A 14,699-nucleotide genomic window follows, 5' to 3' on the forward strand; every position below is an offset into this window, starting at 1 on the left:
TACAAGTTCTCAAAAATAAATCATAAATTTCATGTTTTTTCTAAGCAATGCTTATGAAATTTCCATCACAATTTAAGTAGTAAAGTGATTTAAATTGAATTTAACAATTACAGAATAGCATAAATTTTTATAATACACTCCCTCCGTCCATTTTTATTTGTCCATTATACTAAAAATCCTTTTACTTGTAAGTTATATATTTTGCAAATCAAGACATAATTTACCATTTTATACCTATTTTACCCTAATTATTAAGTACTCCAATTCATTTCTCATTTTATTTATTGCTTATTAAGAGTGTCCCAAGTCAAATATAGACAAGTAAACATGGACGGAGGGAGTAATAAACAGAAGAAATTATAAAAAAAAAAAAAATGAATTTTGATCTCAATCCAAAATTCTCATTGAGACCTATGTTTTTTGATTTAAATACTCACAAATTTGATAAGAGAAATGTTTAATTTAAGGGATTTTGAAATTTCTATTTGTGTGCTCTCGCTAGAGATCACAGATAAAATAATAGAAAAGAGGAAATGCAATATAAATAATAAAAAGATAAATAGAAAATTGGGAGGGCCGAAAAGGGAATTATTGGTACAAAGGAAGTAAAAAGCGCAAAGAAAAATGAGAGTCAGAAAATATTCAAGATAGATTCAAACTTGTGTCTACCAGCCGTGGCACCTTTGTCTAATATATGACTGGAGGTGGCAGGATCAAATATTTAACCTAATTTAAGCAAATTACAACATAAATATATAAAAAATTTATTAATCGAGGGGGTGCAATGCCACCCTCACCCTAAAGGGTGGATCCGCCCCTGCCCTTACCCCGTCACTGTAAAGATACTGAAATACACAGAAATCAGAAAAGAAAGTGACAGAGCAGGAGGGTTCTTTTGTCAGCTTGGAAGCAGATATGAGGTTGTACTTAAATTTAGGCACATAGAGAACATTCTTAACGTGCATATTTCTCAGTAAAGATGCACTCCCAACATGTGTTATATTGTACTTCTTCCTAGTAGGAACGGTCTCCGTTATTTGGACTTAACTCATTTTTACTATTTAACACATCTAAGCTTGCAAAAATGTAATGTGACGCTTCAGAATCAGCTATCCATTCTACACACGATCATCTAGCCATTGATGATACTGATTTACCTGTCATGTTCACTTGATGTCCTTCTAAGTTTCCTTGGTGTTCTACATTTCCTTCTACTTTCGCTAACTCTTCACGGTCATTATTTTATCATACAATCCACTTAATTTTCTGATCTGGGGGTTAAATCTTTGTTGGATTCTACTACGTCACCTCTCTAATGTGGTTTTTTTCATTCGGATATCTAGTTAATTGACATGTTCCTCCTTTATTTACCCCGTTCTCATGCTCATAAGTATCATGGAAAAGTTTACATTCAATTTGATATGTATTTTTTACTGGGTCAAAAATGTACTACACTAAACTTGTTCGTTTTCGGGTTAGGAATAGGAGGTTGCTGAGTTCAAGACGGAGCAGCAGTGTTAGATTATTCTAATTTTGATAAAAAAAATCGAACTAGTGGGGATATCAGCATCTGCACCTACATTGGGTTCATCCTATCTTCTATATCGTAATTTTCTTGTTATTTTAAATAATTCATATCATGTGCACCCGCACCTATATCTCCTAGTTCACTAGGTAATGTTTCTCGAATAAGAGAGTAATTTCTAAGTGTAGTACTCCCAGCTTTTAACTTAACCCTTTCGCCCCCCGAGACATAAACTTACCTATCTTTTCTAGTGTATTCATTATGCAAATTAAAATAATAAAGTTTAAAATGCAAAAATAATAAAAAATAAATATGCGAGAAGTAAAATACTAAGTAAAAATAAGAGATGGAACGAATGTACCAAATTGTCAGAGAAAAAGAAGAAACAAGATGACCGTAAATTGATGAATTAAACATTTGAAAACTTTCACTTAATCTTGTTGATTTCAATTTGCAGAAACATTAAAGTAAAACTTGGTCAGCAAATTAAGAGAGAGAGATTATAGTAAATATGAAAAAGGTAAAAAAATATTTATGAGTAAAAAATATTTATCAGTGAAAAAAGGGCTAAAGTATAATTCTGTAAGCTTTGGGGTTAAAAATAAATTTGGAGCTTCATGGTGGTGGGGGGTTGGGGGCACTTTTTTGGAATTTGGTCGTAGGTCCAACAACCATAATTGCCAGAAATTCCAAAAAATTAATTTTCGTGCTGGTGCATCGGTGGGTCGCAACTTGAAATGTATCCTGGCCGGTCTACCACTCAGGTGCATCGATGAATAGCGACCAGGGCTGCAACTTGGGTTAGGAGATTGGCTGGCCCAACTCCTTCCCAAAACCTGCCCCGCTTCCCCTCCCCAACCCCACCTTGTTCTATATTTGGGCCGATTTCTTACCGATCCGGGCCGGCCATACACGAATTGACCCGAACCAATTAACATGCTTACTTATATTAAGCATTTTTTTGCGCAGATTGCCCTTCTTTTGGGGTGGTCTTTAATTTTTGCCCCTCAAATTGGTTGTCTTAAATTTTGCCCTTCGCCTAATACCCTGAGGTTTTGGGTTCGAACTCCAGCTCAGTAAAAAAAAAAAATGTCGCAAGGCAGAGGTTTGGATTCGCAAGATAGAATTTTGCCTGAAGGCAGAAATTTCTTAAATGCTAATGATGATGAGAATAAAGGCACAAAAGAAGAACCCCAGAAGGTATTGAAGCGATCAAAGAGGCTTGCTACACAAGATGAAGATTCAGTATTGGTGAAAGATGATATTGCTGAAAATGAAGTGCTTGATAGAGGCAGAAAAAATAGGGGCAAATCTGTTGGTCCTTCTTTGGAGAAAGTAAAAAGTGATTAAGTTGTTGTTTTAAAGGAGAAAAGAAACTTGAATGCTAATGATGACCAAACAAGGAGTAAAAGTACAAAAGAAGAACCCCAGAAGGCATTGAAGTGAACAAAAAAGCTTGCTACACAGAATACTGCTGAAAATGAAGTGCTTGGGCAAAACTCTGCCTTGAGTTTTGCAAGGTAAAATTCTGTCTTAAGGCAGAGTTTTGTCCAAAAATCTGTCTTAAGACATGCAAAATTGTTTTTTTTTTAATTTTTGACTGAACGGGTGTTCGAACCCGAATCAAAGAATTCTAACGAAAGGCAAAAATTAAAAACCACAATTTAATGGGCAAAAATTAAAGACCACCCCAAAATAAGGGCATTCCTGCGAATTGCCCTAATATTAAGCCTCGTATTACGGTAATTTAGTATTCGTGTACATCTCACAAAAATATAAATGTAACATGTCTATTTCCTTTCCATTTGGTTTCCTACGTTGTCTTATATAAGAAAAGCCTTTCTATTTGAAATTGATTGATCACAACGTCGTCAAATCGTCAATAAGATTCAAAGAGCATTCCTAAAAAGTCGACTAATCCACGACCCCTCCTTTACAAAAATATAGTAAAAAAATTATATATGTCATCAGTCAGGTATCATTCATAGCACACCGACTATGACCAAACCACATCTTTGGAAGTTTCCTTTAGTCAATGAAATCCTTCCAAGTTCCTAGGTCAAGTCTTTCATTAAAGTTCAAATTTATAAACTAATTCGTTCTTTGTTTTTGAATAAAGATTAGGTGCATTTCAATTACATATAAAAATCTTTTATTTCAAACAATTGAAAAAGGACATGTAATATACTCTATCGATTTCTTTTTACTTGTACAGTATATATATCTTATGCTCCTTTTAAAAAGTATAATTAACCCGGTGGTTATTTCACTAAATTACTTATAGTTACTATGTTGTGAAAAAACTAAATTTGAGTCCTAATGTTTCGATAAATTTGAGAAATTGTTACTTAATAATAAAAGTAAAAAAAAAATAAAAAAAATCTCTTCTATTTTCTAAAGCGGAATCGTACGATGAAATTTTTAGGCTTAATACCCAGATGGACCCTTAAATTTGGCATGTTTTGTAAGATAGGCATATAAACTTATAAGGTGACCAGATAGACACTTAAACTTACTCAAAGTGTATTTTTCAAGTTTTTCAGTTGTTTTGAAAACAAAAACTATATTTTTCAAACACTCACAATTTTCATGGCCAAACAAGCCCTAAATATATCACAAAATATTTTTTTTAAAATGCAAAAATAAGGTAAACGCATATACATGAGACTATAAATGTGCACTTAAACCAATAAATACTCGCTAATCGCAATTTTGCAGCTTTCAATTAACTCGGTTTTTTTTTACACTTGAATAATTAAAAAACAATAACTTTAACCAATAAAAATCCTTAAAAAAAGAAATTTCAAATTAAGAAATTTCTTCTCGGCTTTACAGTTTTCTTAATTTGAAATTTCTTTTACACTTGAAATACTGAACTTAGAAATTTCTTAATTTGAAATTTCTTTTTTTAAGGATTTTTATTGGTTAAAGTTATTGTTTTTTAATTATTCAAGTGTAAAAAAAAAATCCGAGTTAATTGAAAGCTGCAAAATTGCGATTAGCGAGTATTTATTGGTTTAAGTGCACATTTATAGTCTCATGTATATGCGTTTGCCTTATTTTTGCATTTTAAAAAAAATATTTTGTGATATATTTAGGGCTTGTTTGGCCATGAAAATTGTGAGTGTTTGAAAAATATAGTTTTTGTTTTCAAAACAACTGAAAAACTTGAAAAATACACTTTGAGTAAGTTTAAGTGTCTATCTGGTCACCTTATAAGTTTATATGTCTATCTTACAAAACATGCCAAGTTTAAGGGTCCATCTAGGTATTAAGCCAAATTTTTATTGTATACGGATAAGTGAAAAGGAGCAGAAGGAGTAATATTATAATACTCTGTATGCATTAGCTAAATAGCTAGGTCATGCTATTTGATTATGTATTTGACGTAACTGTTTAAGTGTATATGATGATTTCTCATGACCTTCTTTTATATAGTTTTTATTTGGTATTTGATATTCGTATTAGGACTCGATTAAATCAGAATTTCATGACTTATGACTGCACATGTCAAATTATATTGATATGAATTGATTGGAATATGCGGGATTCATTTAAATTAATCGGTTATTCCAGGATTCTTCCATTTTGATGGATAAAGAACAGATCTAATTGAGCCACACTTTAACTAGCTAGATCATGAACAGGATTAGATTTGGATTCTCTTGAGTCTTAACTAGCATGCTTATGTCCATAGGTAAAGTTCCATCCACAAAATGTCTTGGCATACCAATTATTTCTATAATCCCTCTTGTTCAAAATAATTGAGGTTTAAGCCTTTAAAAGTTAGTTTAAAATAATTGATGCTTCACAAAATCAAAATATATTTAGTTTATCTTTTTAAAATTTGTTGTTGACACATTCTCATATCCCTATAATAATTATGTTAAACTAAAAAGAAAAGAATATCATAATTAAGGGTATATAAGTCAAAACCCACTTAACTATTAGGAGTTAGTGAATTCTTTAATCTATGTGCTCAAGCTTAAAACCTCAATTATTTTGAACTAGATGGAGTAACAAACAGCCTAACATGAAAATTTATTATTATAAATAGAATTCAAAAAAAATAAAATGAAAAGGGCGATGCATACCATTCAAATATCATACTCCATAATTGTTACTCTCTCCGTTCATATTTACTCATTCATGTTTTGACTTGACATACGCCAAATTTATTATATCACCCTTAATTTATACTTCATCTGTCTCAATTATGTAATACACTTTCCTTTTTAGTTTGTCCAAGAAGAATGATACATTTCTATATTTAATTTAAAACTTTCTTGTTTACCCTTAATGAAATGATTTACAGTCACACAAATATCTATGACTTGTTTCAAAAGTCTTTCTTTGTTTCTTAAACTCCGGGCCTAGTCAAACTGTATCATATAAATTGGGACGGATGGAGTATAAGTCATCTAATGTTGGTAAATGAATTTGAAATAATTTAAACATTAATAATAAGGGTAAATTATGTATAAAGTGGTAAATTATCTCTTGAATTTCTACATTGAACTGGTAAAAGTGAGCTTATATATTTAGTATAGCGGACAAGTAAAAGTAAACGAACGGAGTATGTTTCTTAACTCCATAATTACTATAACCGTGTAAATAAAAATAAAAAATATACATAATAGTGGTAATTTGAAAGGTCAAAAACAAATGGATAAAAATAGAAAGCAGGAGTAGTATAAGTTGCTGTGCGTAGCAGTTGCAAAATCAGAAAGAGTCCCATCATACATCAAATCCATAATTACTTAGTAGTTACAGGAATTCCAAATTCCTCTCAGTTCTCCCTATCCAATTCATATCTAAAAATAGTAATTTCCCTTGATTTCCTCTCAATGAATTCCAAATTCCTCTCAGTTCTCCCTATCCAATTCATATCTAAAAATAGTAATTTTCCTTGATTTCCTCTCAATTCTCCTTATCCTTCCTATATCCACACACACAGCCCTCTTCTTCTATAGGAGAGGGATAAACAAACTTCTTTTGCCTCTTCTTCTTGGAAAAAGATTGTGAAATTTCATTTGTTTTTGCAAATAACAAAGATGGGTTTAATTTTAGTTGAAGAAGAGAGCAACATGTTGGTGCCACCTTCAAATTTATCTATAGTTGAAGATAACTGTATTTACAGATCTGGCTTTCCTCAACCTTCCAATTTCCCTTTTTTGCAATCCCTCAATTTGCGCTCTATAATGTTAGTCTTCTTTTCAAGATTATTTTTATTTGATTTGCAGATATGGGAATTGATTGTTATAATTTCCTGTTTGTTTGCAGATATTTATGTCCGGAGCCTTATCCTGAAGAGAATTTAGAGTTTCTTAGAATTAATAAAATCAAGCTTTTCCAATTTGGAATTGATGGTACTAAGGTAATGTTCTTTTTTTTTTTTTCTCTAATTTGGAATTAATTTTGCTGCCCTTTGATCCTTAGTTGTTTTGTGTATTAGTAGTCCTCCCTCCTCCCTCCATTCACTTTTACGTGTCACGTTTCGCTTCTTGAGAGTTAAACTACATAGATTTTGACCAACATTTTAAGATATATTTTTTCATCATATTAATATGGAGAGAATTGCAATTTATATAGTATTTTTTTTTTTTTGTATAGTTTTTTAACATCTAATATTGAATTAATGTATTTCAATTTAGCTCTAAAGATTAGTAAAATTGACTCTTGAGAAGCGAGAAGTGACAAGTAAAAGTGAATGGAGGGAGAACTATTAGATAGGGTTTAGTTCTGTAGGCTGTTGTTTCATCAAAATGTATGTACTTTGTTGGTTCTATGTGGCCACATCTGGTGTTATAATTTTTTAAATGGAATTTTAAGTGATATGATTAATTACCTTATTGGAAAGGTAAGCTTGAAAACTTAAGAAATTTTCCTCTCAGGAATCATCAGCTATATCCCGGAGTGCTATAACAGAGGCTTTGAAAGTCTTAATTGGTATATTAAAATCTTTGGAATTCTCTTTCGTCATCATGTTCTTAGGGCTATAATTCGTATTACATGATATTTGACTTTTTTCTTTTTTGTTATTGTTTGTAGATGTCAGAAATCATCCAATTCTTATCCACTGCAAGCGCGGAAAGGTACATTTTTATGCTTGTACTTGTCCTGATATTCTCCTTATTCTGTGTGCATTTATATGTATAAATAATGAGGAAATTTGTTGTTGCTAATAGAACGCATTTATGAAACCATATCCAGTCTAGGCATACATCTTCTTATGAACTATATGGACGACAACAACAACAACAAGCCCAGTATAATCCCACTATGTGGGGTCTGGGGAGGGTAGAGTGTACGCAGACCTAACCCCCACCTTGAAAGGTAGGGCGGTTGTTTCCGAAAGACCCTCGGCTCAAGAGAGGAGAGAAAAAAAAGGACAAGACAAAAGGTTAGATATGATCAAGCGTATAAAAAACAATATGAAAGCAAGGATTAACAAAGCAAGAAAGTCATGGTAAAAGGAGAATTAACTGCTATAAATAACTATGAAAATGAAAACAATGAAAGTAAATAAGTCATTATAAACCAACAGATACTCGCAGAAACTCGCAGAAATCAAGAGACAAGAAACTATAGAACAATATAACTACTCTTAAGGGAGGATAAACGCGACTACCTACTATCCTTCTACCCTAATATGAGTCCTCCATGCCCTCCTATCTAAGGTCATGTCCTCCGTAAGCAGGAAATGCGCCATGTCCTGTCTAATCACTTCCCCCCAATACTTCTTCGGCCTACCTCTACCTCTTCTGAAACCGTCGCTGGCCAACCTCTCGCACCTCCGCACTGGGGCATTTTCATCTCTCCGCATCACATGCCCAAACCATCTCAACCTCGCTTCCCGCATCTTGTCTTCCACTGAGGCTATTCCAACCTTGTCTCGGATAACTTCATTCCTAATCTTATCACTCCTAGTGTGCCCACACATCCATCGCAGCATTCTCATTTCCGCCACTTTCATCTTTTGAACATGAGATTTCTTGACTGGCCAACACTCCGCCCCATACAACATAGTTGGTCTAACCACCACTTTGTAGAACTTGCCTTTAAGTTTCGGTGGCACCTTCTTGTCACACAACACTCCGGAAGCAAGCCTCCATTTCATCCATCCTGCACCAATACGATGTGTGACGTCATCATCAATTTCCCCATTTCCTTGTATAATAGACCCAAGATACTTGAAGCTATCTTTCTTCTGTATGACCTGGGTGCCAAGCTTCACTTCCACGTCAGCCTCCTGTACTATATCATTGAACTTGCACTCCAAGTACTCTGTCTTGGTCCTACTCAACTTGAACCCTTTAGACTCCAGAGTTTGTCTCCAAACCTCCAGCTTAGCGTTAACCCCGCTGCGAGACTCGTCAATCAGGACTATGTCATCCGCAAATAACATACACCATGGCACCTCACCTTGAATTTGCCGCGTCAATCCATCGATCACCAAGGAGAATAAAAATGGGCTAAGAGCTGATCCCTGATGCAGCCCCATCACCACTGGAAAGTGTTCTGAGTCTCCTCCCAAAGTCCTTACCCTGGTCTTGGCCCCATCATACATGTCCTTGATCGCCCTAATGTACGCCATAGGTACACCTCTAGCCTCCAAGCATCTCCATAGAACCTCTCTCGGCACTTTGTCGTATGCCTTTTCTAGGTCGATGAATACCATGTGCAAGTCCCTCTTCCTCTCCCTATATTGCTCCACTAGTCTCCGTACAAGATGAATAGCTTCTATAGTTAAGCGCCCCGGCATGAATCCAAACTGATTCTCTGAGATAGACACGCCTCTCCTCACCCTCATCTCCACCACCCTTTCCCACACTTTCATAGTGTGGCTTAGCAGCTTGATCCCTCTGTAGTTGTTGCAACTTTGAATGTTGCCCTTGTTCTTGTACAATGGAATCATTGTACTGCAACGCCATTCTTCGGGCATCTTAGTCGTCTTAAAGATGACATTAAAGAGTCGAGTCAACCATTCTAAACCTGCCCTTCCTGCAGTCTTCCAAAATTTCCCCGGAATCTCATCGGGCCCGGTCGCTCTTCCCCTACTCATCCTACGAACAACACCCTTAACTTCTTCAACCTTTATATTCCTACAATATCCAAAATCACGACACCTCTCGGAGTACTCCAAATCTCCCAACACAATATCTCTGTCCCCTCCATCGTTCAAGAGTTTGTGGAAGTATGACTGCCATCTCCGTCTAATGAGAGCGTCCTCCACTAGTACCCTACCATCCTCGTCCTTGATGCACTTCACCTGATCCAAGTCGCGCGCCTTCCTCTCCCTTGCCTTGGCTAGTCTGTACAATTTCTTATCCCCGCCTTTGTCCTCTAGTTCGGCATACAGGCGTTCAAAAGCTGCTGTCTTTGCCGCCGTAACCGCTAACTTTGCCTCCTTCCTCGCCATCTTGTACAATTCCCTATTCGTTCGCCTCTCTTCATCATCGTTGCTGTCTACCAACTTCGCATACGCCACTTTTTTTGCTTCCACCTTCTCTTGAACTCCTCCATTCCACCACCAGTCCCCTCGGTGCCGACCACGACTACCCTTACCCCAGCACCTCTCTAGCTACTTCCCTAATGCAACTGGCCGTCCTATCCCACATACTGGTCGCCTCCCCATTACTCTCCCAGGCTCCCATAGATCTCAGCTTCTCCCCCATCTCCAGGGCACCCGTCATGGTCAAACTCCCCCATTTGATCCTAGGCCTATCGTCCACGACCTTCTTTCTCTTCCTCATCTTGATTTCTAAATCCATCACCAAGAGCTTATGCTGGGTCGATAGATTCTCACTCGGGATCACCTTGCAGTCTTTACAAAGACCTTTATCTTCCTTCCTAAGGAGTAAAAAGTCTATCTGCGTCTTAGCCACCGAGCTACGAAAGGTTACCAAGTGCTCCTCCTTCTTCGGGAAACTCGAATTGGCCACCATCAGCCCAAAGGCTTTTGCAAAATCCAACAGTGCAACTCCTCCTCCGTTCCTGTCCCCGAAACCACAACCTCCATGCACATCGTCATATCCCCCTGAAATTGACCCAATGTGCCCATTGAAATCTCCTCCGATGAATAGCTTCTCAGTGGACGGTATACTTCCCATCATCTCGTCCAAATCCTCCCAAAAACGTCTTTTCTCCTCCTCGCCCAAGCCCGCTTGCGGCGCGCGCGTAAGCACTAATAATGTGCAAAATAAACCCTCCAACAACCAGCTTAATCGTCATCAACCTATCACTGACTCTCTTAACCCCTACCACCTGTTCTCGTAAGTCATTATCTACTAAAATGCCTACCCCATTCCTATCCCTCGACCTACCTGAGAACCATAACTTATACTCATCCACATCTGTAGCCCTGGATCCTACCCATTTAGTCTCCTGGACACAAGCTATATTGATCCTCCTCTTCTTAAGAATCTTAACTAATTCGATGGACTTCCCCGTTAGAGTCCCAATATTCCAAGACCCTACTCGTAGACTAGAGACTCCCTTAACCCACCTACCCCCTCTAACCCTCACCCCTATCCGAGAACATGACCCTAGTCCACCATCATCTACCAAAGCCAGTAAAGCAAATATAAACTACTCGACCAGGCAGTAATCAATACTAAAACACAAGTTAGTACTAATCTAGATGAAAGTGTAACTACTACGACAAGAACGAAATAAGTAATGCAAGAATGCAAATTAGCAGCAAGGGTAAAATACAGAGAATTAAAAAATAAAATTAAAAAACCGGAGGTACCAAGTCCAGTTAGACAGAACCTGCTGACGTGGGAGTCACTGTTCACTGTTCACGCTGGAATCACTGTTCACGGCGGGAAGCTTGAATCTGTCGGACCAGAGAGAAGGAGAGGAGAGAAGAGAAAAGAAGAAAAGGAAGATAGGAGAAGAAGAGGACTATATGGACAGTTTTGGTTAAATTCTTTGCCTCACGTTGAACTTGAATTATGAACCAATCATTTCTGTTGTACTGATAGAATCCTTTTGAGCGTCGTTTTTACTTTTAGTTCCTATGATCAGACTTTCTGTATCATTAAATCTTAAATACTTAGTTCCTCTCGTGGATGTGTGGCTCTTATTAACGATACCACGATGCTTACCTAAGAAACTAAGTTCGATGGATCTTACGTAATTATATTTGAAATTGTATGAACAAGAACTTGGGATTTCAGGGATTGAACCCTAATCCTGCACAAACGAGAAGAAGATGATGATGAACTTTTGTATTGATCAATATGATTCAATGATCTGATCTCAATGTGAGAAATACACAGATATATACACATTGATTAGGACTTAACGAACTAACTAACTTAGCTGACTAGCTTCCGGATTGGGCATTTATGTTAATTAACAGACTAGAGGCAGAATTACCCAACTACCTTTAATGACCTTTTTAACTATTTAACAATATTCCTTTGGTCATCCTCCTTGATCTTGATATTGCTTCATAATTAACAACTCTGCTGATATTTGTGTGCTTTGGTTGTAACGTATACTTCACTTTGTTGTGCAGCATCGAACTGGTTGTCTAGTCGGATGCCTGAGGAAATTGCAGAACTGGTGTCATTCTTCAGTTGTGGAGGAGTACAAGCATTTTGCTGGATCAAAGTGGAGAGAAACAGACGTGAGATATCTAGAGAGCTATGATGTCTCTTGCATAAGGCATTGCCTTGAGAGCATTATCTATATGTACTATGGTTCAAGGACGAGGCGCTTGCTTTGCGGACAAGAAAATCTACAGAAGCCCCACATGACTTATGTTCTATAGGAAGGATTGGGATACTACTCCGATCCCATTGTTAGTCTATACGTACGTTATGCCTCTGATTTCTTACATCGTAGAAAAGAATTTCTTACATCGTAGAAAAGAAATCTGCAGAAGTCCCAGATGACTTCTGTTTTATAGGAAGGATTGGGATATTCCCAATGTTAGTCTTTATACCTTATGCCTCTGATTCTTTTATTTTTCTTTTACATTGTACATTTGATCCATCTGTATACACCAATTTGTTTCACAAGTGCATTAGTTTCAACAATTTCTTTTGGCAGAACCTAGTAGCTTTGGTTCAAACCATGTGGTTATATTGTAAGTTCATTACCCAGTAAGCAAAGAGGATTGCGATTTAGAATCCATAAGCTAAATATTTTGCCTCCGCCTTGATAATATAGTAATTTGTTTATCCTAATCTGAGGATTTTCAGTTTTAGGGTCCTAGATGAGAAGTACAAATGTACCAAAGAAGAGTTATCTAATTGTTTATCCGTCTGAGTTTGTCTATATTTGACCACGCTGTTTCTTCAATACAGAAATGGCTAGTCCAAGAACAGGTTCTTAAACTTGCCTCACAATAACATGTGGACCAAGTCTAAATTGGTGACCGTGAACATACAAACATATGCAAAAAAACTTACACGTAAATGTTTACACCAACTCAATAAACACAATGTCTTTTTTTAAAACTGAAGTTGTCACTTCCTATATTTAAATCATCTTGCCATGTGGGTATGGTTTAACTCAATGTGCTTAATTGAAATCGAATAAAGTGAATGCGTTAAACAAGATTTCTTTCAAACCATACACAAAAGGTCTTATGCTTATAGACAATCTGGTAAATGTCAAAAATTATGCCAACCATACAATACAAAGGAAGAGCTAAATCGTGATTAAAAGGGTGCCTAACTATAAAATAGCGAAGGAATTTGAAGACTACTTGATCAATCTACCTGTTGTGACTTGTGAGCAGTATTACAGTTGTCTACTATATCATTCTCTTAGAAAAGGACACATGAAGCAAATAACAGAAGAAGAAAACATTGTTATGAAAGAAGAGATATTAAAGGACTGTTTGATGTTTTATGGTCTCTCCAAATGTCACCTTGGCACGCTTGGATTGACAACAAAGCTAGGAGAGCATGTATTTTCAAAAGAAAAAACGAAGAAATCGAAAACTAATAACTAAAAATGAATTTCATATACTTGTTGTCCGTATACACATGTTAGTTTGACCAAAAAAAAAAAAAAAGTGAAAAACAGTTCGTTAATATGATTGTGTTGACGTCCTACGTCCAGCTTAAATTAATAATAATTTAACAACATAACAGAAAACAGATTTGGAAGATGCTATGATTTCATTTTTCTGGAAGTTCATTTAGCTGTTGAGAAAAGAAAGAAAGTAGTTAAAAGTATAAGAACTACATATTCTAAGTCTTACATATTGCAAAATAAAAGTAGTCTGCTGCTATTTATCATGATGGATCACAAACTAGAAGCTACTTTATTTTGTTTCAACAGAAAGCTACATGTATATTACAAATACCTCTCGTTGGAAATTTGTCCAGAGACAAATAAAAACAGCAAAAGGATAATCGTTGGAAGATGACAACAGCTTGCTTTAAGTGATCAACTTGTGAATGGTTTTCATATAAGCAGCTTCCTTGATGGTCCCCTTCAAACCAAACGACTCCCATGTAGTTGAACTTTTAAAAGAGTTAATCTTGAATCCAACATATTTATATTATATAAGAGATGGTTTCACCATGTTAGGTTGATGTCAATCAATTATCCTCTGAATCCATCTAACAATTTGAGCAATGTTTCATGGAGATTTAATCTTTCCCTGTATGACTTGGACCTGAAGTAGTGAATCAGCTTCTAACATGATATTATTCCAACCCCTGCTTATACACCATTTCAGCCTATATTGTAGTGCTTTTGCCTCTGTCCAATGACTTGTACTTTTGCCTAGGCTGATGTTGTAAGCAGATATCATCTTGCCCATATCATTTCTGATCAGTCCTCCTCCCCCACAATAATCACCCCTGCAACTATCATCACTATTTAATTTGATGTGATTGGGAGGTGGGGGGTACCATTTGGTAATTTTGATACATTTCTTCGCATAGTTATTACTTAACTTGCTGCGTAGAGAAAGCCAGTCTGTTTCAATCAGTGAGTGTTGATTGTCTAAATAATTTGAGTAGTGATGTTCTTTGTTGAAATGCTGCTGTTGAAGTTGATGAAACTAAATCTTATGTTACGCCTTGCTTTTCATATTTCCCAGCAGATCATCTGAGGTAGAATTCCTCTTACTAACTTAGCAACAGGATTCTTGGCTTGTATATTCCAGCAGTTTACCAGGATCCGTCTAAGAGGGATACCC

At 36.1% G+C, this 14,699-nt stretch overlaps 1 protein-coding gene across 2 annotated transcripts; it reads left to right on the plus strand.

Annotated features, from left to right (window-relative positions):
- The first annotated feature begins 6,230 nt into the window (after positions 1 to 6,230).
- LOC132636459 (tyrosine-protein phosphatase DSP3-like) lies at positions 6,231 to 12,591 on the plus strand. Of its 2 annotated transcripts, XM_060353333.1 has the most exons (5): positions 6,232 to 6,728; positions 6,809 to 6,902; positions 7,420 to 7,474; positions 7,577 to 7,620; positions 12,054 to 12,591. In XM_060353333.1, the coding sequence occupies exons 1-5, from the start codon at positions 6,580 to 6,582 to the stop codon at positions 12,306 to 12,308; spliced, it is 597 nt and encodes a 198-aa protein (XP_060209316.1). In that variant the 5' UTR covers positions 6,232 to 6,579; the 3' UTR covers positions 12,309 to 12,591. The 2 variants fall into 2 exon arrangements, with proteins under 2 accessions (XP_060209324.1, XP_060209316.1); XM_060353341.1 differs by lacking the exon at positions 7,420 to 7,474 and having other exon boundaries at positions 6,231 to 6,728; positions 12,054 to 12,216.
- The last annotated feature ends 2,108 nt before the right edge of the window (positions 12,592 to 14,699 follow it).

The sequence above is a fragment of the Lycium barbarum genome, chromosome 1, assembly GCF_019175385.1.
Source record: "Lycium barbarum isolate Lr01 chromosome 1, ASM1917538v2, whole genome shotgun sequence".
NCBI lineage: Eukaryota > Viridiplantae > Streptophyta > Magnoliopsida > Solanales > Solanaceae > Lycium > Lycium barbarum.

What these genes read in the sequence shown, in the direction of transcription:
- LOC132636459 (XM_060353333.1), top strand. Translation starts at nt 6,580, where the DNA reads ATGGGTTTAATTTTAGTTGAAGAAGAGAGCAACATGTTGGTGCCACCT. An exon ending in CTCAATTTGCGCTCTATAAT is followed by an intron (nt 6,729 to 6,808) that starts GTTAGTCTTCTT and finishes GTTTGTTTGCAG; the next exon opens with ATATTTATGTCCGGAGCCTT. An exon ending in TTGGAATTGATGGTACTAAG is followed by an intron (nt 6,903 to 7,419) that starts GTAATGTTCTTT and finishes TTTTCCTCTCAG; the next exon opens with GAATCATCAGCTATATCCCG.